Source organism: Myripristis murdjan, chromosome 13 (assembly GCF_902150065.1).
Source record: "Myripristis murdjan chromosome 13, fMyrMur1.1, whole genome shotgun sequence".
In the NCBI taxonomy this organism is placed as follows: domain Eukaryota; kingdom Metazoa; phylum Chordata; class Actinopteri; order Holocentriformes; family Holocentridae; genus Myripristis; species Myripristis murdjan.
The window spans coordinates 13,469,847-13,492,624 of record NC_043992.1 but is presented as its reverse complement, the minus strand read 5'-3'; the positions used below and the strand labels follow the sequence as shown (position 1 = coordinate 13,492,624).

Below are 22,778 nucleotides of genomic sequence, written 5' to 3'. Positions count from 1 at the left end.
CTGAATAAATTCAACATGTACTGTGTGCTATTTTTTCCACAGCCAATTGCACCCATTCCCTGAAATAATTTCCCCCAAAATGGGAAACGCTAAAAAATGCCACACAATTCTGGCCAAACTGCAGACAAAAAAAACCCCACTCACTTTACCTTCAGGTGGCAGAAAGATGCAGAAACACTCCTGAAAACCCACAATGCACTGGTGATTTTATTGTTTGAATAAAATAACAAAAGAATTCAGTTTGAAACCTGAGCAAATTCTTTCAAAAATATATCAACATCTAAACATACACATAGATATATGTATGTCTACATATGTAGGTGTGTGTATATAGATAGATCGATAGATGATAATGTGGAGAGCTCATTAAGCTCTCCCTCCCCCCACCCCCCCACCCCCCTCTCTCTCTCAGACTGATAATGTATATTATCTCCTATATATTTACTGTTATTTCAATGCAGAAAAAGTTGTGTATTTCAGTTTTAAAAGGACTATTCTGAGCATAGAAACAAAAGGCACGCACTGCCAACAGAGGAATAAAGCACATGCAACAACCCTCTCAACACACACACACACACACACACACACACACACACACACACACAAACACATTATATAATGCACTGCAAACTGATAAAACACAAGCAGTAACTTGATAACACCTACAATACAGAAAAACTGAAAACACAAACAAATACAGGAATGCTGCAAACTGCAGACAACACAATGGAACTCCTAAAAGGCAAAACAACAGAAATGTTTTTGGAGGAAATTTATAAGAAACACATGATGGGTTATACCAGGCGATCTACTTTTTTATTCGCAGGTGTTCAATGTACAATGCAACAGGGAAACGGTACACAGCATTTTGATGTCTACATAGATAGGGTGGGGCAGGAACAGAGCAGTCTCATTTTAAACTAACAGAGTATGTGAGGTTGATCCCAATCCAAAACAACAAATAATGAGATATGGACTTAATACGATTCTGTATCATTCTTTGCTGAGAATAAAAATAATTCTGAAAGTCATTTATCAAGAAATAAATATGTATACCCATACCCATGAATAAACAGACTATCATTTATGCTCATTCATTTATTACTCTCGGTGCTCAAAAAACGGTTAATGCCTGCACTGCATGTGAATGTAAACATGTATCTTATCTTATCTTATCTTGCTGTTTTTATTTGCATTGAACTGAGAACTGTGTTTCTGTTCCCTCAGAGACAGACTGGGTGAAAAATAGCAGATATCATTAAATATTGAATAAGCTAGGCCCTCGGTCATTTGGCCACAAGATTCATTTTAAAGTTTTTTTTGTTTGTTTTTTTTGTTTGTTTTCTCTATGGTGTGATCATGTGATTGTTACCCAATAAATGGTGCAATTAGTTTTAATTAATCACACCTGTGCTTGTATACACTGATGATTTTTTTTTTTTTTTTTTTTTTGTCTTCAACATCACACAAGTCCAAGAAAACACTTTCAATGTTGGAATTAATGATCATGAGGACAGATTTATTTGAAAAAATCACAGAGCTTTTATCATTTGAACCCTGTCGCCGTCCCCCGTCATACCTGAGGGTCACTGAACTGACATTAGGAAAGAGAGAAAAATATGGATTACATTAGAAACTCAAAATTTAATTGGTAATTCATGTGTTCACAAGAGATAACAACAAATCACATCATACTGTAACTACCAAAGTGCCTATCTGACAGGGAACACCGAACATCAGGGTGAGAAAGCTAGAAAAAAGGCAGTTTCTTTTCACAACAGTAAAGGTAGACAGAAAAGTAATGATTCTCCATGAAAACGGCTATTATTCTTGTAGTGTCCTCCTACTCTCTTTGAATACCGCATTCAAGATTTATTACAGTTTTGCCATTTCCTTGTGTGTATTTAACAAGAACGCATCCAAAACTGCTACCACTAGCTAGGGGCTTCATAAATTATAAATCTATCATGAATCAAAACCATCTCACTTATTCATACCAAACCTCTCGTAGTCCATTCATCTACTTCCTTTCTATAGTACAAGCGATCCTTTTCCCTTCATCCACTGATTTCTCTATTCATACACTCACATGGCACATAAATCAATCTCTTGTAGTCCATGAGGAAACGGCTCAGTTTCTGCTAAATCTGTTATGTAGTCTACGAAGAGGTTAGGAATGAAGACATGACAACATTAACTGCTGTGTTTAAGGCCACAGTTTCACACATTCTAAGGTTCAAATGTGAATATCCAATGACTGTCCAAGCCCACACAAGACAGCAAACTAGAAACCGGGCCATGGAATTGGCCACACATGAACACAACAGCAACAAGTATGTCCAGTATACAGCACAAGCCACAACAGCACAAATTTTATATCACCAGCAGCTGTTACAGTAAAACCTGTCCTCTCAAATAATTACCAAGAAACAGCGTACCGATGATGTCTCAATTCAGTGGTGGCCATATGAAGTTCACAAGACAAGCACCATGCCAGTCATCAGCCATGATGTCGCATCACCTCTTGATTTAAAAAAAATTGTTACTGAAACTAGTTTAAGGTATGGTCTAATCTTGCCTTTTTATGTTTTTATTATTATGACAAATAACAAGGAAAACACAGAAATAAAGAAGACCAGCTGCCAGCTGTTGAAAAATTCCAAATTCCATTCCAAGACAGTTTCCAGAATAAAAAGTAGCAAATTTATGTCTTTGCAAACCAATAAGTCCTCTGTAATGTTAATATTTCAGAACAAAAAATTCATTGCATATCAACATTTTGACTTATAGTCAATGTGGCGGAGCCTGCGTCAACGTCACATGACTGTTTACATTCGCACATGTGCAAACGCAGGCTAACGCTTTTGTTTCCGTTAGCCACCAAACTACATGGTTATGGTCGGGAAAGGTCGTGGTTAAGGTTAAAAAAAGGTTTGTCCTCATGGTTAATGACTTTTCCCAACTGGAAAATGTGAGCTAACGTTCATTGATAATGACTTGCTTAAAAACGAACATGATTTTTACTGGACACAGGACTTGAACCCCAGGCTGCAGAAGCAAAGTGCGATGAATTGTGCCATGCACCACCACACATAACTGCTGTTTTTTGCTCATTTTATATTACATTATGAAACTTCAAAACATGACATTTCAACATATCCTTGGTTTGCAGAAACGTAAAATATTTCCTGGCGAGCAGGCTTTCCATTTGGATGTTTTATGTTGTTTAAGGTCTGCTTGTAACATGCAGGCTTATGTATGACCTGTTTGCACATCTGAATATATTCACTGGAGAAAATTTATCCGTCTCAGTTTGCTAGGGTGAGGAAAAATATGTGATTTTTGGCTAATTCGTGTTTTTTACTCCCATTTTGCATGTTAAAAAATGATCACACCACCCCTCATCATTAATGGCCCATGCTTCAGTCCAAATTTGCAAGGCTAATCACTGAACTCAATGGGAACATTTGGCAATCAAATTAGCATTGACGAATGTCCCATTATCAATGCCAAGCATGGTAGCAAGGTTATGGAGTTGTGAATGAATAAATGAATAATCAGTCGTCAGGTTGCCTCTTCTTTCATCTGTGCAAGCGATGACGAGACTTTTGGGACATTCGTAACGGAGCAATCAAACAAGAAATGAGTTGGGTTGTCAAATGTTGTGGTTTCACTCATCTGTGCCCTGGGAAACAGACAGCTGAGTGTTTGTGCCATCCAGTTTGGTCCCAGTGGACTCTGACTCACTTACATAACACCTATCTCCAGCTCCATTATCTCTTCTTTATAGTCCACTTGTGATCTGCACCTCCACACACACAAAGACCCACACACACAGCCACACACGCGTTCTTCCCAGATGCCATTTCCTCGATCTTTAGCACTGCTTGTTCCTGCAAAACGCCATAAATAAACACTATCACTCAGCGCTATCATTAGAACCATAAAACGCCATCGATAAATTATTCCTGTCATTAAAACTGTCTGTGTAACACATTGTATTATTAAAGAAAATGCCACTTGCTGTTTTAAGAGGCTGATCACTGCTGAGGCTGATTGGAGGTCCCAAAGGTCTGTTGGTCACCATCAGTTTATGATATGGTGTTAAAGATGATTGGCCGGTGGGGTGAGCGAAGGCGAGTGTCTTTTATTTTCTTCAGAGGAGGTGGTCAGCGGGAAGGTTAGTAGTTTGCATTATGGCCATGGGAATGATGAGAGTGGCAACTCTGTGTTTCTTTCTGCTGGTGGCGTTCGGCTCCTCCACAGCCAAAGGTAAGAAAATGTGAAGAGTTAACTTTGTTTTGGATGCTTTTGCTTCCTTCTGCCTGTTTCAACTTGGGGTTGTAATGACTTCGAGCCCTGGGTTTGGCTTGGTTAGGCTCGGGCTGCTATTTTTCCATGGCCACACAGGCCTAAAAATGTTGGCCTTGATGTATGATCCTCCCCTTTTTATCAGGGAGTCATTGCTATTTTTCAATGCTCTGTTTTAAAAGTTAATCAGACTTTCCTGTTCTCTTTTTCCTCTCAGTTTTCACTGTATTTCTGCCCACATTTCATTCTCCCTCTCCCCTTTTTCGGTTCTCTGGCTTCCACCTATTATTCCATCTTTCACAATCAAATTGCATTTCTCTTCTTGCACTGCCTCACCCAAAGATGACGGAGTTTGGAAATCAGGCAGTATTTGTGCGCTGAGAGTTGTGCAACTGGATTTGATCAGTTTTTGACTTGTATCAGTGAACTAATGCAGCAAACTACCTGTTAACTGTACAGAGAGACTTACAGTAGCAGATAAAAGAGCGCATTAGGAAGCTATGACAGATGTTGCTGCACATAAAATGCTTGTTCACGTCCCTGGAGGCTGATCAAAGAGCAGTTGATAGCTGTTTTATTCCTATTCACACTGATCTCTGCAGGATGCACACACACACACACACAGCAGCTTTATATCTGTCATAGAGGTTTGTTCAACATGTAGTGCTAGGCGTATAGGTGATCCGCAAAGTACTTGTACACCTCTCCTTCTCTCTCTCTCTCTCTCTCTCTCTCTCTCTCTCTCTCTCTCTCTCTCTCTCTCTCTCTCTCTCTCTTCATATAATTTTGCAGGAAGTAAGCAAAAAAATGCTTATCAATTCTAAAATGATAATGCAAACAAACCATATTTTATATTTTATGATATCATAATGCGGGCTGGTTGATTTTAACAAAAAGTTTCCTAAATGTATCAGTCTGACTGTTCTCCAGAAGAAGGCAGCCTATATGGAAATGTCAAATAAACACTTATAGGAGATTTCCATATATGGCACATAAGTTGATATGAAATCTATGCAGTTATAGCACATTTTCATATATGGGCATATACAGCATATCTAAAGTATATTACATATATCACATACTGTTTTGAGTCAGCAGACACCACTCTCATTCACATAATTATGTTGATCAGGTATGGGTGCACATATATTTACCATATAAGGACAATAAATTCACATATACACATATATAAGCTACACATACATGGGCTACACATCTTGGGGGTATATGTTTTTGATTCATGCATACTATATATGTGACATATATGACAATATTTCTCTTGTATAGGGGCTTATATGTTCAATATATTTCTGTATGGGTGAGACTGAAGGCATCATTGCACTGATCGTAGTGCTACAATGCTGCGTATGGCTGATCGTTCTCTGCTCCCACAGTCGAGGAGGAAAACCCAGAGTTCTGGAGGCTGCAGGCCCAGAAGACCTTGCAGGCAGCTCTGGACAGGAAACTCAACACCAATGTGGCCAAGAACATCCTCTTCTTCCTGGGAGACGGTGCGTTATAAAACTCGGCTCACTCACTGTGATAATGCCAGACAGCCTTGGTTGGCTCAATGGGTGAGACTCAGTTAGTCTCTGACCCACTTTTTTCTATGGTTCACTCACATCCCCAGTTTCCTGACTCATTTTTCACTTTGTGGCTGTGACACACTGTGCCACAAAGCATGTTTTCATAAAGAATCAGGGTTGCTGTTATTGGCTGAATATGGTGAATAAACAAGTTACGTGACATTGGCCTTGAGAGCAGGAAAAAAAACTTCAGAATGACACACAGTGTACAAGGATGCAAAACAAAAACACACAAACAAACAAACATACAAAAAAAACAAACAAACAAAAAAAAAAAAAACAAGAAAACAGAAGGCAATAATAGCAGAGGATGTTCTGGTTGCATAAATAATTACATAAATAATTCTGAATAAAAGGTGTGTGTGTGTGTGTGTGTGTGTGTGTGTGTCAGGTATGGGAATCACTACCTATACAGCGGCACGTATCCTCAAGGGACAGCTGCAGAACCAAACAGGAGAGGAGACAGTCATGACCATGGACACCTTCCCCCATGTGGGCTTGGCTAAGGTACACACACACCCACACACACACACACACACCCACACACACACACGGATGAATGCGCAGATACGTACACAACTGAACAAATGTAATCTGCATACAAATCCAACTATTACCATAAACCTAGGCACCTACAGAGCGTGTTTATTGTGTCAACTGCCAGCCACCCAAGGGTGCTTTCATCTCTCAGACAGAACAGGGGTGTCACATTGAGGTGATCGGCCCCACAGCAATGCATCTTCTGTGGGAGAGGTGTAACTTCATGCATATTTATGCACTTTTTTAAAATCTATATTCACAAATTGTATATTGCCACTGCAGAGGTAGGAGGTCATGGGATCACTAATTATATTATTTTCCTCCCTAATTTGTGTGTGTACAAGTGTGTATGAATGAATATACTGCAGGAGCTTGGATGTGTGTTGACGATGGAGTGTTTATGTACATAAAAACTTTCTGTACAGATGTGCGACCTTCTGCAAATCTGTGCATGTTCATGTTTTGCATACTGAGTATGCAAACACTGAAAATTCATACTTCCTCCTCTTGTTTTCTTGTTTTCCCATCTGTTGTATACATTTATTTTTATTTGTTGTTGTTTTTTTTATACATTATTTACTGGTTGCATTTCATATTTTTGTACATTTTATCTGCTACACATGATCCAGTTCTATCGCTGTCTTACACAACCATATAAAATACCACTTCTACTGCTGATAATAATAATAATGATAATAAAAATCGTAATTTTGAACGCAGTAAACAAAGAACCATAATAAAGGTAAACCACATTAGTAAATTAGTAAATTAAGAGTAAATTTATGACACTAGGGTTAAATCTAAGGGAAGTTGTTCCACAGTTATATTCCATTTGTGTAGTTCTACTTACAAACATATTCAAGTGCTGTATTTGTTAGCTGTGTCATGTTTAATGCTCTCATTGCCTCTCATTGTTCTATTTTTATTCTATATTTCTTTACTTTATCCATCACTGTTTGCTGCTGAAATGAACCTCACAGGGATCATTAAAGTTTCAACATATCTGTGTGTATGTGTGTGTGTGTCGTGGTGGTGGTGGTGGTGGTGGTGGTGTGTGTGTGTGTGTCCAGACCTACAGTGTCGACTTCCAGGTCCCAGACAGTGCCGCCACCGCCACGGCTTATCTGTGTGGAGTGAAAACCAACCTGAACACCCTCGCCGTCAACGCAGCGGCTCGCAACGGCATCTGCAAGTCTCAGAAGGGCAACGAGGTCACGTCCATCCTGAAGTGGGCCAAAGACGCTGGCAAGTCTACCACGGGACCGCACTCTAGGAATAGTAGTAGATCTTGCTCAAGGGCATGTCAACAGTAGTCTCTGAGAGAAGGGAGAGCTTCAGTCACTCAGTTTCCCCACACACATATTTTCAAATCACGAAGCCACTTCTCAAACCTTAAATTTGCCACTGCTCTCCCTTTTTACTATCTGAGGCACCACAATATTACACGACAACCTAACATTTGGCTAAAAAAATATTTAAATGGTGTATTTTCATCATTGATTGGCAATTTTACATGATGAGCTGTTTGTGAGGATTGTGAGGGAATAATTTAAGTGACTCATTTTGCAACCCGGTGTCCTCTTGCACTTAGAATCTAACAGGCCATTTTGCAGACATTCATTCATTATTAATAAGTGACTAGCTGCTGATTGGCTGGTAGTATGGCTGGCCTCACCTCTTCACTGGCATTAATAATAACTGTGACCCCACAGGGCTGCTAAAGCAGGGGCGGGCTGATGCAATTGTAAGATTATAAACGACTGGTTGATTTTTGACAAGACCCAGATATGACAGCTCAGACGAGACCGGTTCTGACTGGCTCATTTTTCTGGTGGCATCATGACATAAAAGACTGCAACATCTATGACAAAACTAGGGGAAACCTTTTCTATAACTACTAGCAAGCACCTTGATAAAAAAAACACAAAAAAAAACAAGAAATTATCACAACATAACAACAGAGGCTTGTAAAAATAACAGAAAATGCAAGGTAAAAACCACATAATATTATATATATGATAAAAGACATCACATTCTGTAAAGGCAGGTTCGAAATACATTTTGAGGAGTGATTTCACAGATGACCTCTGAAGGTTACAGACATTCTCAGTTTTCCCCAGCACACTCACTGTAATGGGTTGACAAGGGGAAAGCTAATTCATCAATTAATACCCATTTGTTCGGCTGGTCAGTCCATTTCACGAAATGCCAAACTCATCAAACCCACTTAGAAGGATGAACTAATACAAATGTGTTACGTAAACGCTAATGGTAATGTTATGCTAATGGAGTAAGATAAACTCACAAGGGATAATAATGCAGGCTGTTGTCAAACGCTGCTGTGATTAAAGCATCAAATGGGATTTCATGACAGAGTATTTGTGCTGGGGAGGCAGATACATGACACAACTCTGCCTTGTCACACCTCACTCCTGGCTCCTGACAAAAGCAAATCTGCCGTGTCTCATACAACCTCAGCAAAACCCAATTTTACAGCTGAGCAGTCTGCTTTCAGCCGCGTTGCCCCATCAGAGTGGTAATAGCGGGCCACCGGGGAGCCCGTGGCAACAGCGGCCTTCTGCCGCCGGTTGGCCTGCAGGATAATCTGCTGCTGAGAGAAGCACCTTGACTCTTATCATGTTCCCCTGTTATCAACGGCCATAAATATCTCATAACACACACAGCATGCCATGACCCTGACCCCCGCACAGCTCTGGAGACTGATGTGGAAACTGATGTGTGTGTGCGTTTGTTACATGGCATCAGAAAATGGCTCTTCAGGCTTGTGCTTTCTCTGCTGCACCATGTTCAAATAGTTCCACATGGGCCATTTAAGGTGTTGTAAAGAACCACTTAAGGCAAAATTGAACTTATAGCGTTGAGTTGTATAATTACCTGGGTGTTATATGAGTCCACATGGTGCAGAAATATCATCATTCAGCTCCCCTGTGTTGCTAATCCACTATTCTGTATTTGTATCTCTCCGTTCATTTACGTAAAGCAGCAAAACAGGTTGCAAAATAACACTTTTAGCACAAAAACAAATACAAACAATCCAGATTATACCAATATGAAAAAGTTCAATTTTTTCCATGTAATTACAATTTTTAGTGAAAGTACTTAAAAGTTGCCTGCAGACAATACCTGCCGAATCTATAAAGTTTTCTTGGCCAGCTGCTGAGATTTCTGTTTTTCAAAACTCACTTTCTGGAAGAAAAACTCCCTATTCCGCCTACTGGCATTTTCAACTGGTCATTGATTAAGTACAACGCCGGTCAATAAAACATTTCATCTACAAAGGCTAAAAAACCTTGCTGTACAGCCAAAAAGCAAAGGACAAAGCAGTCTTATTATTCCAGTATGTGTGTGACAGTAGGCACACCAAAAGAAAGCACAAAAATCCCACATGAAAAAACAAAGCATTGCTGACATCTGCAAAACTTTTTAGTTTGTAAGTATTTTGCATGAAGACATATACATATATATATATGCCACTGATGGCAACCAAATGTCAAGAGTTGGTTGACAATTCCTCAAAATGCTTACCGATGCAAACCTGGCAACCATTCCTGTCGATCGCTGCTTTAAAGCCTCTTTAAGAAAGTACAAAAGGCTCCATGTCAGCAGCACTTTTAAACTGCTGGGTTAAAAAATATCCCAACCCCTGGGTCAAAAAGGGTCCAACTACTTGCTGTGTTATTTTGACTCAAGAAATTGGGTTATTCATTTTAACCCATAATCTGGGTTAAAATAAATAACCCATTTTTTTGTTTAACATGACCCAGGATTGTAGCAACTTATAGGTCACATTCATTTAGCCCATTCAACCCAAAAGTTGGGTTATATTGACCCAGGATTGTAGTCAATATAACCAAAGTTGGTTATTTATTATTATTATTTTTTTTAATCCTCTACCCAAAATGTAGTCTATATTAAAGAACCACTTTTAACTTATTTATAGTTAGAATTAGTGTTGAAAACATGAATAGGACAAGAAAAAAATATATGTAAATTAAGTTTCGGTCAATTTAATACACAGGACCCCAATGGAAACAAGCCATAGTGCTTAGGTTTATGATTTTAGCATCCTTTTGTATGAAAGTGTACCTCTCTCACTCTTTTTTTTTTTTTTTGCAAACTCTTCGTAAAGTATTCAATCAATCAATCAATAAGCAATCAATCAATCAAACCCAAGTCTCTGACCCAACAATGGTTACTCTCAGAAAAAATAACCCAGAAATATTACCCAACTCGAAAAACCCACAAATTGGGTCAAAATAAAATCCTTATAACCCAAGAAATGGTTATGGCTCTGGAAAAATAACCCAGAAATGTAACCCAACACAAGTAACCCAGGAATTGGGTTAAAGAAATAACTCAAGTGTTTTTAGAGTGTAGCTTCTTCATTCTGGTTTGATTTGTCTTCATTCTGTCAGTGAGTTATTTTTGCCATTATGGTTCTATAAAAGACTACTATCCTAACCAAAGAGCCCTTAAGAAAACTATTTTTTGGTGCACATGGTTCTGTGTGTGCCCTATGTATTTGTGTGTGTGTGTGTGTGTGTGTGTGTGTGTGTGTGTGTTGGTGTGAGTGATAATGAATTTATGAAAATCCCTGTGTGTTACAGCTGTACAAGACACTTTGACACTTCTTACAGTAACAAACTGCTCAGTCAGGGCTAATTTAAATGCACATGCAGTCGTTTCAGCACCATATGGCGTGGTGGCTGATCAAACACACACATATACTGTAGGTGTACATCTTCAAGCTTCACACAGCAGACAATGATACAACTTTCTTCTCCAGGCAAGTCCGTTGGCATCGTGACAACCACACGGGTGCAGCACGCTACCCCGGCTGCCAGCTACGCCCACAGCGCCAGCAGGAAGTGGTACAGCGACGCCGACCTGCCTGCCTCCGCCAAGAGGGACGGCTGCACTGACATCGCCTCCCAGCTCCTGAACAACACAGACATAGACGTACGTGCGGCTCTCCACCTCATGTTAGGTTCATGTTGTTCTCAAACTGGATTCCTTTTCAGAGGAGGCAGACATCATAAGTGTGTGTGCGTTCCCAGGTGATCATCGGTGGTGGTAGAAAGTACATGACCCCTCAGGGCACCAAGGACCCAGAATATCCTTTGGATTTCTCCTCCAGGGGTAAAAGACAAGATGGACGCAACCTCATCAGTGAGTGGCAGAGCATGAAGATTGGGAAGGTAAAACTTCAGACTAACTGGACAAGTTAGCCAAGAAAACATCGTGACTTACAGGTGCATCTTCACAGAATAGTTACGGAGTCAAGAGGGGTTACACAACTTGAAACCACAGGGAACTGGAGGGCAGTCAGGTGTGAAATCAGAAAGAAAAGCAAGCCTCAGAGGAAGTGTATGTTGATGAGAGTTATTGAATAACAGAAAAAATAAATAAAACAAGATGATAATCTGAAATGGAGGTCAGGTAAGAGAGACAGGGAGGTCTCCCTCCTCCTGTTTCTGTTGATGGAAAGCTACACTGGCTGTAAAAAAAAAAAAAAAACTGTTCAAATTTTATATTTATTTCTAGGATGTATGAGTGTCAAGTACCAGCTCCCCTCAATACATTTTAATGTGGTTTTAGGGCGACAGAGCACAGTGTTAAGTGCCTGTGTCACTTATAGATGGCATTTGATTCCAGCTCCTGAGGTCTCAAAGAAAAAAATAACTCTTCACCCCACCATAACTACATACAAATATAAACGATGCACTATTTGAAAGATCTTTCTCACTCGTTGATTTCCACAGCAGAATTAGAGGAGAAAAAGTCTATTGATGGTGCACCCTTTAAGCACCCGTGAGCATGTAATAATGCTATGGCACAAAATGGACAGAGGGCAAATGGAGCTAAATCAGAGATTTTGGAGATGACATGCAGCACAAAGATCACTTTCAATGTGATCATGCTCTTCAGTAAAGCAAAGGAAAAAACTATGAATAAAGAAGCAAAGAAGGTGAAGAGGAAACATGATCCAGTGGGGTTTAGGGAGTAAGCAGTGTTAATTGTGAGTAATTCCAGCATCAGCAGCACCAGTGAGGTGAGATTTCATTGTTTATGGAGATTATACCAAAGCACGATTAATCTGACAGTGACATGTTGATGCTTTAAAAGTGGCACACATAAATTCATCAGTTTTAAACTAAAAAAAAAAACAAAACAAAACAAAAAAACAATACCAGGTGAACAAATAGGCCTATAGCACAGTTTGATGCTTTAGAGCAGAGAGTGACTAATGCAGCAAAATAAAAGCTTGTCCAGTGAGTCATAACATACGGAAAAATATTTAATCTTCCTTGTGTGGTGTGTGGTGTGTGTACGTGTGATACAGGTTGCCCGCTACGTGTGGAACAAAACCGAGTTTGATGCGGTTGACCCTGAAACCACCGACTACCTCATGGGTGAGTTCTTCTCTTTTTGTTCACTCTGCTTCCCTTGCAGCGACAATACTCAAGGCAGCGTCCTTGGTTTCCTCACTCACTTATACATTTACATCACCTTAAAAATACATTAAATACATTACTTGTCTTGCATTTCCTGCAAACCTGAGCTAGTACAGCAGCATGCAGTTTGGCTCTTTTAACATCTGTGGTTTGTGGGCAACAGTGTTTGTTAACTGTGATTTTCATTCACAGCAATTCATTTTTGATTTAAAATGATGGGATCCTTATGTCATTAACATGCCACAACAGCAAGCAGAGCACAGGTGCATCCAGGATTACAATCCTTATTCAGGGTATACACACTTCTGCAGGTTCAGATGCGAACAAATAGCACACACTTCAGAGGCAGAATAGAATAGAAGTTGTTTTTGTTGCTGTCTGCAAGTCATGCAGTCTCAGTGTAAGAAAAAGACAATGCTCAAAGAAATAGAGAGCACAGTCCTTAAATAGTCCTAATCAACCATATGCCTTTTTAGTGTAATTGAACAAAACCACTATGAAGATAAAAAGGAAAAAGGGTAGAAAAAACATGCAGTAGTAAAAATACAGTCAGTGCCCAGGCACAGCTTACACACTGTTTAGCTTGTCAGTATACGCATGACATTTCCCATCACATTCGTTACGCTATCCCAGACTAAACTCAATGTCCAAATCTTGAAGCTGCTTTAGTGGAAATTAAGAAAACACTGTTTAGCCTCAGTTGACAAAAACTATGGAACGAGCATGTGAGTCATCACTAGGAATCATGTACAGTAGACTCCTCCATAAAATTATGACTGCATGTTTTTTGTCAGTTGAGTCTAAATGATTCCAGTGGTGGACAGTAACAAAGTACATTTACTTGAGTATTGTATTTAAATAGATTTTTAGAGTATCTGTACTTTACTTGAGCCTTTTTTTCTTTTTTGGTGGTGGTGGTGGTGGGGGGGCGGTCGTTACTTTTAAGCACAGCTTTGAAATTGTTGCATTTTCTTTTCTTTTCTAAAATGAGATTGGCCACAAGCTGTGCTCACACTCACTGGGTTTGATATGAACGTAGAAATACATCATCCAGCTCTGTGAAACAATCAAATGCAAGACATCCACTTTCAAAGTAAAATGCATCCATTCCAGTTTGTTTGCCAAGCTCAAACGATGAACCCGGTGGTGTTCAGTACATATGTATAGCAGAGTGGTTCCACAAACAAATCAGTGTGTTCTTCAAGTGGTTTCACAGTGTTACTAGGTTCTGTAAATGCATTGTGAAAACAATACAGCAATGCCTTGATATTAACAAGAAAATGTACTTCTGAATACTCAAGTATTTTTAAAAGCAAGTACTCCAGTACTTTAACCCAAGTACAAATTTGACTGAGCAACTTTAACTTGTAGTGGAGTAATATTGGACCAGGAGTATCTATAATTTGACTCAAGTGATGGGGTTGTGTACTTTGTCCACCACTGAATGGTTCCCACTTAAATGGGCCCTCAGCAATTTCGATTATTGCAGCTTTAAAGTCGCACCAGGCAACTTTTGCATTTTGTCAGCTCTGATCTGTGAGAGATGACTCTGTGAATATTTGAAAGTTTGAAGGACCTCATGACCCTCGGCAAAGTAAATGTCTTGCTCTTAATGCATAGTGGAGGTGGAGGTGGTGAACAGGTTCAGCCGTGGTTGGTGAGTCCAGTTTTCTGTAGAGAGAACTCTGACTCACTGCTATTCAGGGTACACTTTGTATTTCGCTCTTAAATTTCGATTTATCAGTTCATGAGTGTGGAAAAGCTTTTCTACCAGAGATCAAATGGACACCTTAAAATAATTTGGTGGGATAGGATGGTAGACTCCTCTCTGTTGCAGCACCACTTCCTGATTTTAAACAGATAAGACGGGTGTATTTTTACCTAAAAACCTTGCCTTATGCAGCTTTTTTTATTTGCTGTGCCTCTTTCCTCCCTCAGCTCTCTTTGAACCTGGTGATATGCGCTTCGAAGCAGAGAGAGACCCACGCATGGACCCATCCATTGTCGAGACCACAGAAAAGGCCATCCGCATCCTCCGGAAAAACCCCAAAGGCTTCTTTTTACTGGTGGAGGGTGAGGACAAAAGCTTCATCCAAACCTATTCACCTTCCCCACACTGCTCATCATGCAATCTGCCAATCAGTCAGACCAAGTGGGGATAATGACATCCCCACGGTTGAGGGGGGCGGGAGGGGGGGCATGCTAAAAATAGGCAGTAGCTACATGTTGGTGCAGGTGGACTGATTGATTTATATATCCTATATCAATCATACATTGTATAAGTCTACGTGCCAATTGACCGTGTGCATTAATTGTTGCGATTGAAATATAAACTTGTCAATATGTTTGTGCATTTTTACAATAGTGACATCGATGCTTGAGGTGGGTTACTTTGGGGCAAGCGCTGTCCTACTCGCTGCAGCTGCATCTTCCAACTTACATAAACTTAGAGAACAATGTGTACCTGCAGCGAATCCAGTGACTTGACATTGATTCTGCATACAGATCAATGAGTTTGCCGCAGTGTGGGCTAGTGGTGTGTGGCTGGCTGACATGTTTCTGTTCCACACTGCTGGCTCCGCGGCCTCCTCATCCATCTACCCTTGAATATGAGGCAGCTGCCTGGGGACTCCGTGGTGCTTCTGATTATCCTCACAATGGCTTTAAAATAACAGCCCAATGTATAAATAGAAGTGGGCATATGGTGCGCCCAATCATCGCCAGCTCACCGGGGCTGCAACTTATTAACCTGACTACTTCACACATGGAGGGGGCAACAGCATGAAGAAAGTCTTGCTTTAACTTTACAGGCAAAGGCATGGATTTCTCAGTCTTGTGGTAATACGAGCGGCTGATTTCTGTGGACTTTTTTTTATGTTTCCATGAACTTGATCTTCCAGCAAGTGGCTTATTCTAAAACCTGGATTTCTTTTGCTCCTGTTTTAGTACAAGACATACTATAATTCAAACTGACTCATATAAAAATTGGTGGCTGCTTTGCTCTAAAAATGAGAACAAAAATGCAGTGTGTTTTTCAGGCTGCACTTTTAAAGCGATCGCCTACACTTTCCTCATTTCTCTGCTTGAATATAAATCCAGTAATTCCAGTACCAGATCTCAGGCCTAGTCAGTGATACTCTGCGCATAAACCAGGGGGAGATCAGGGGGGTATTTCAGGAAGGCAGTTTAACAAACTCTGAATGTAACGCTGAACTCTGAGTTGAACAAAGCACCTGTGGTATACCCCGAGTTTTGGGTTTCAGTTAGGATTAATGTGTATTAGTATCCAAGAGGAACAACAGGTTAACAGGGTGAATTAATCAATGTAAAGTGTAAAAATATGATCTATTTTAACACCAAAGCAAACATAAAGTTATTCTGTAACTCCTTGGAAATGCCAGTGAGTTGTCACTGCAACTTTCAGTGCTGCAGTCTTGACAGATTTGCTAGAGCTCATGTAATCTGACTTCTTGGAACAGGTCTCCTTAACTCTGGATTAACAAACTCAAGTTAGTAATTGAACCTGCTTTCTGAAATACCTGTCTGATACCTAACCAGCGTTGGTGTTTGTCCTCTCTGTCTCTGGTGGGCCAGGTGGGCGTATCGACCAGGCTCACCACGACGGCCGGGCATCCATGGCACTGCACGAGGCGGTTGCCTTTGACTACGCCATAGCCAAGGGCCTTGAACTCACCAACGAAGAGGAAACTCTCACCATAGTCACGGCTGACCACTCCCAGCCTTTTACCATTAATGGATACGCCTTTCGAGGGGGCAGCATTCTGGGTAATTTAAACTAACAACCTCTGTTATTATAATATCATCTGTATCAGTTACCACCGTGTCAGTGGAGTCTGTCAGAAACTACATGTAAGATTGGATGGTGTTGGATAAGACTGGATTTTTAAATGTATTTTTAACTACTTTTCTTAAATAACTTCTGAGTCCAAAACTATATTTCTCTTCACTGTAACTCATGTAGGTCGACTTCTTCCAATCTGAAGTACCTTTTATACTTTCAAAGCACTGTACCTTTGCCATAGCTTTGCTTATGTCAGTCCAGTTTTGTCAGTCTAATGGAGAGCAAAGATTGAGCAGAAGTTGCTAGAACAAAAATCACATAAGGAAGCAGTCAGGACCAGTCTTCTTCTATTAGTCGTGCATATTTCCTTATCACATTGACCAAATAATAATATCTTGTCCGCCATAGCTCCACTCTGTCCTCACCTTGCTGGTACAAGCTGCTTTTCTAAGTTTGGAAGTAGAAAAACATTTGAGATGCAGGGACTTTGCCATAACTGGGGTTGCCAACCCTGATAGTAAAGCACTTTTTAAACTATCGCATTGATTTAATACCAAACTTAAGTCTACCCATTCCCATTTCACAAATGACAGAACAATCTTCTCCTATTCCTTCTGTCCTGTTCCACCATCCTCCGTTCATCTGCACCTAACTCTTGGAGCATTTATACCCCCTGACAGTAGAGCAGACACCAGAGGTGGCATTTTAAGTTTCTTGGTGTGTGTGTGTGTGTGTGTGTGTGTGTGTGCGGGTGATGCCTCTCACTGCTCTGCTAGCTTCCTCTCAGCTCCAGTCTGCCAGTGCCACCGGCGGCTTGACATTTCCTCTGCCTTCTCTCCCCTGCAATTACAGCCTGGGTAAACACATACAGCCAGCAGCCTTTCCCCCCCTCACCTTTCTATTTCAATCCCTCGTTCTTTGCTCTCTCTCCGCTTTCTACCCGTCTCTGCCTGTCCTCCGCTCTCTCTCTCTCTCTCTGTCTCTACCCCTCTACCTTTGCTCACCCTGCACGGCTCCCTCAATCCTCCTCGCCACTTAATCTTCCTTTTGATTTTCTCTTTATCGACTTCTCACACTCCCTCCTTTTATCCCTCCTTCCCTTTCTCACCTCTCCATCCTGCTTTTGCTTCTACCTGGAGGCTTGAGACCTGAAATGAACTTATCACATTTATTGACGGAAGTAAGGTGTCATCTAAAATTAGGCTGATATTTTGGTGTCAGTGTCACCCGCTATTGATATGGTGGCCACAACTACATAAAAGCAGTTAGAAAAACTTGTTTATTATTTATGGATTCCAGTGGAGAGTTTTAGTGTCTAATGATGGTGTAAAGGCTGTATCAGAAACTTTTCCACCCAGTTGAACATTAAATTCATTTATTACATTACTTTTTTTTCCAGTACAATAAGTGTCCAGTTCCAAGATTTCACCCATAAAATGAATCAGTATCAATTTTCAAAAGTGCATATTGGTTGAACTCTGTGTCATTTGGTGTGGTCCCTGCTTCTCCATCCTTTTTGCTCCTGGCTCTCCATCCTGTCCTATCCTTACTTTACCCTCCTCCTCCTCCTCCTCCTCCTCCCAGTGCTGCAGCAGTGATTAATGCGCTGGTGAAACTCTGAGCTCCTCATCAGCAGGGAGACTCACCAGGCTAATGGCTCATCTGGAGAGAAACACTGAGATATTCAACAAGCTCTGGACCTCCTACAGCACCCTGGGGACCTGGAGACCTCTGTGTGTGTGGTTGTGTGTGTGTGTGTGTGAGGCTAAAGTGTGTGTATAACAGATTGAGGACTGTAGAGAATATACATGTTTCTAAGTTTCAGTGCTCATCAGGTTTAGCTGGAGAAACAGACACTTTTCTGAAGAGAAATGAACCTCAGTGTATGATTGATTGGATTGCTGGGTGTTTCCAGGTAAATCTCCCCTGTGGGCCTTAGATGGGCTGCCTTACACCACACTGTTGTACGGCAACGGACCGGGACACAAAATCACCGGTGGCAAACGTCCTGATATCCGCAAAGTCGACACAAGTAAGACACAGTCATGACTCACTATTCATCCCGAGAACATCTCTGACTTAAACAATGCAAGTTTTCTGGAAGATTGACTTTTTGGTCAACTTTGGATAATGCGCATTGTTTACTATAAGTCAATATAGCGTGTGCTAAAGTGTTATTATTGAGCATCAGAGCCAATGGTATGCCAGGGAAATATGTATAATTTTGGTGTTTGTGTTCTCATTATATAACAGGGAAGTAAATTTTCAAACTTTGGAGTTTACAGCAAAACTCTCCCTCAAGTTAAACATAATCCTTCAAGAGTCTGTAAAAGATCATACCAGTGATTTAGCATGTTTAACATAATATCTACAAAATGTATATACTTGTATGATGCAAAGTATATTCTTTGGTGCTGAACGTTACACATATAACAGTAGAATACGGGAAGTTGTCTGTGTGGAGTGAAACAGTCCACTGGAAAATAATTCCCAGGGAAAAGTTTGTTTTGCACAGTGCGATAAGCCTCCAATCCCCAGTATTGTCATAAAATTCATATTGAGGTATTCAGTCAAAAATATCGTGCTACTGATTTTGTCCATAATGAATGTAGCTACATTCAGTCACAGGTTTAGACAGTAAAACTGTTTCTGTCTTGTTTTCAGAAACTAAAGACTACGTGCAGCTGTCTGCGGTGCCCATGGAGTCAGCCACCCATGGTGGGGAAGACGTGGCAGTGCTCGCCCGGGGGCCCATGAGCCACCTCTTCCACGGCGTCCAGGAGCAGAACTACATTGCCCATGCCATGGCCTATGCCGCCTGCGTGGGCAGAGACCTGAGGCACTGCCAGGAGTCACCGGTTCAAACGAGCACAACACCGGTCAGCACCTCCACCTCCACCTCCACCTCCAGCACCACCACCACCACCAATGACAAGAACCAGGCTTTGGCGCTGACAGCCGGGGGAGGCCGTGGCTCAGCAGCTGCGGCCCTTCTGTGTGCACTGCTGGCACTTGTAATGATGATGTGATGCTTTTCCCTATTGATCCTTACCAGTCTTCACTTTCCCCTGTTTAGAGAGGTCAGAGGTCAGGGTCATACAGCAGCAGGCCTGGAGCTGGTAAAGAGACCGTGACTCGCTAACACAGGCACTTCAGCAGAGTGGGTTTTGCTGATGAACCTGATTTTTTTCCCTGTCCCTACGCTCTACACCTTCTCACTGGTGCAGAGAGAATGAGATTATTAGAAGTTAAACACTGAAATCAAGAGTTTCCCCAGTCTTCAAAAAAGTGGAGAAAAACAATGTTCAGTTTTAGCTGACAAAGAACGGTCAACAATACTGAATGAATAACACTTATGTACTTTGTTCTTATTTGATCAGTATTGTTCTACAGTGAATGTAATTTCATTTTGGCCCATTGAGCTTTGACCATCTCATTCCAATAAAATCAAATTCAATAGAGAAGAGATTTGTCACTTTATATATATATAAACTCATATAATATGCATAGATTTTACCACACGAAATAAGTTGTGTATTGACATGTGGAAACCATCTATATACAAATATAATGTTTTTAAACTATTTATATGCATTTATATACAATAAATGGAATAAGTGATGTCAGTATTACAAACAATATATACTTTTTTATTTGTTCTCCATTAGTTTAGATGTATGGTCATATATTCTACATAAATACATTTGACGTGAAATACATTTGATGGCATCTCATCCTAGGAAACATTCCTAAATTTATTTTCCTCATTATAACAGACATAGCTTGCTGTGATGTAAGCCCGTTTATTAACTCACTTTGTAATGAACAGTTTGTCAAACTTGTGTGTATATGTCCTTACATAACCATACATTGACTAGGATTATGAAACAAAACCTTTATTTTTTAATTTATTTTTTATTTTTTTAATTTTTTTTGCTGCCAATTAAAACAACAAAAGATGCACTTGGCTGATTTTGACTGTCAGCAGGATAGTGTATTTTACCAAAAAAAAAAAAAAAAAAAAAAAAAAAAAACACTTAGCTAACCTGTTATGCTCAAATAGAGAGGAAAATGAGAAGAAAAATTCACAACTGATCTGTTCTTCCAATATCCGCAACACTAATTGAAGTTCGGGGTTTGAAGACATTACTACAGCAGGTCATTAATAATGCAAAATATTTAAAGATCACCTATTTTTGTCTCACAGTGAAGGATTGTAGTAATTATTTTGGACATCTGTTGGGGTTTTTAGTTTATTAAGCCTGATTACGACCCCTCTCGTACTCATTTAGACAGGGCTGTGGCCATTATTTTTGCTCCAGATGATGAGCCTGAACTTATAGCTTAGTCTGACTCTTGTGTTGGCTTGTACATATGGTGCTGCTTACACTGACAGTCCGTGATACAATGCACTTGCCTCCTTTGAAGACTACACCAGGTTTACTTAGCTGACACCATGAATGCCAAAGCTCAAGAAAAAAAAAAGGCAGACATTATTTGGGAAGCAATATTTAAAGCAGCCACATCACAGACAAGACCAGGATTCACTCTTACACTAACTGATAGTTTGGCAACCTATGACTAATAATTTATCTCACTGGCCAAATATATTCTCAGTCATTATTAATTTTCCACTTTTTAGCCATTAAATACAGTCAAAATATAAGCATGTGTAAAGGTTTTGGTGGCAATTAGAAACCAAGAGAGACTTTTCCATATTTAGGCTCAGGGTTTAGTCAATTAACTCAGCTACAGAGTACACTGGGGTGTCAGTTTCCCCTCAGTGACATTTCCTCAGTGCCAATACAGAAATACAGCCTGAAGACATATAAATTAACCTCATATCGTGATCAGTGCATCCCTAAATCTCTCTGCCTTCCAGTGTGCCAAGAGGGGCCATGTTGTCTGTTTTCTGAAGATACATTGCCTACTGCGCAACAGGGTGCCCGTCCTCAAGCAGCTCCAACAGCTGCCCTCACACTCGCCGGCCTTTCGGTGGCGCTAGAGCACCAGGAAGACAGCCATGAGGCATGGACAAGGAGACTGTGTAGGCTATAAGCTCTGCTTTTGCCGCAACTTGGATATGTTAGGAAACAGGTTGAGTAAGCTCTGCAGGGGAACGCAGCAGAAAGAGGATTGAGGGTTGCCTCTTTCAACGTGAGAAATCATACCACTAGATCCTATATGGAAAAAAAAACAGCTTGACCTGTTTGACCCAGGTTTTTCCTTCCACATGTTGCCTTTACGATGGATGCGCCGATGCATGCTATTTGCATAAATATAGATCCATCCAGTCTTCTTATTTTCAAAAACATATCATTTCAGATCTGGTCGCCCTCGCTCTCTCTGAGCAAAGCTGGTGATTTTTGCAGTTGAGTCGTAGTGTTATGATCGCGGGATAATGATGCAACAGTAGGCTGCTGGTGTTACATTCATCCTGATGTGCAAACCTCTCCACAGGGCAGCGAATGCTTTTGTCTCATTGCTGTTTTAATTGTTTAATACGCACATTTACGCATAACCTGTACACGCACGTAGGACCACTTTGCCATCTTCTTTCACTGCAATCAAAGTTTACTGCCTTCGTATTTACGTAGCCTGTATGGCATCTAAATGGTAAAAGTCCCTGCATCCTCATCATTCGAGACCAAATCTCTCTTATGCGACCGCGGTGTATATCTTTCGCTCTCATGAATGCAGGAAACAGGTGCGCTGATTCCCTAATGGCAAAGACACTGCATCAAATCGCTTAATTGCCTCTGAAACGTACAGAACTGCGCACATTGTTAAAATTTCTCTGAACAAGACGGAGCGATCACTGATTAATAGCAAAATATTAGATAGGATATTATTTGGTCAGTGTAATGAAGTGCTAAATTGCCATACCTTGATCACTAAACTTTCATGTTTCTCCTGTTTTTTCTATGTTTTTCCCCCAAATTTTCTGTCATTTTTGCTTGATTCTTGCCAAATTTGGACTGATTGGTGCTGTGGAAAGGCTAATATCAGCAATCTTAATGGTGTAAAAAAAAAAAAAGAAAAAAAGAAAAGAAAAAGAAAAAG

General features: G+C 40.4%; 1 protein-coding gene across 1 annotated transcript; it reads left to right on the top strand.

Annotated features, from left to right (window-relative positions):
- The first annotated feature begins 4,196 nt into the window (after positions 1-4,196).
- On the top strand, positions 4,197-21,720 carry alp3 (alkaline phosphatase 3). The gene is made up of 12 exons (XM_030067527.1): positions 4,197-4,272; positions 5,706-5,822; positions 6,289-6,404; positions 7,508-7,682; positions 11,245-11,417; positions 11,516-11,656; positions 12,802-12,871; positions 14,852-14,986; positions 16,508-16,699; positions 18,631-18,747; positions 19,380-19,594; positions 21,598-21,720. Exons 1-12 carry the CDS (start codon positions 4,197-4,199, stop codon positions 21,718-21,720), a joined length of 1,650 nt encoding a protein of 549 aa, XP_029923387.1.
- Positions 21,721-22,778: the final 1,058 nt, after the last annotated feature.

Coding starts and splice junctions, on each gene's coding strand:
- alp3 (XM_030067527.1), top strand. CDS start 4,197: ATGGCCATGGGAATGATGAGAGTGGCAACTCTGTGTTTCTTTCTGCTG. Junction 11,657..12,801: donor AGAGCATGAAGATTGGGAAG/GTAAAACTTCAG, acceptor CGTGTGATACAG/GTTGCCCGCTACGTGTGGAA. Junction 18,748..19,379: donor TATCCGCAAAGTCGACACAA/GTAAGACACAGT, acceptor TCTTGTTTTCAG/AAACTAAAGACTACGTGCAG.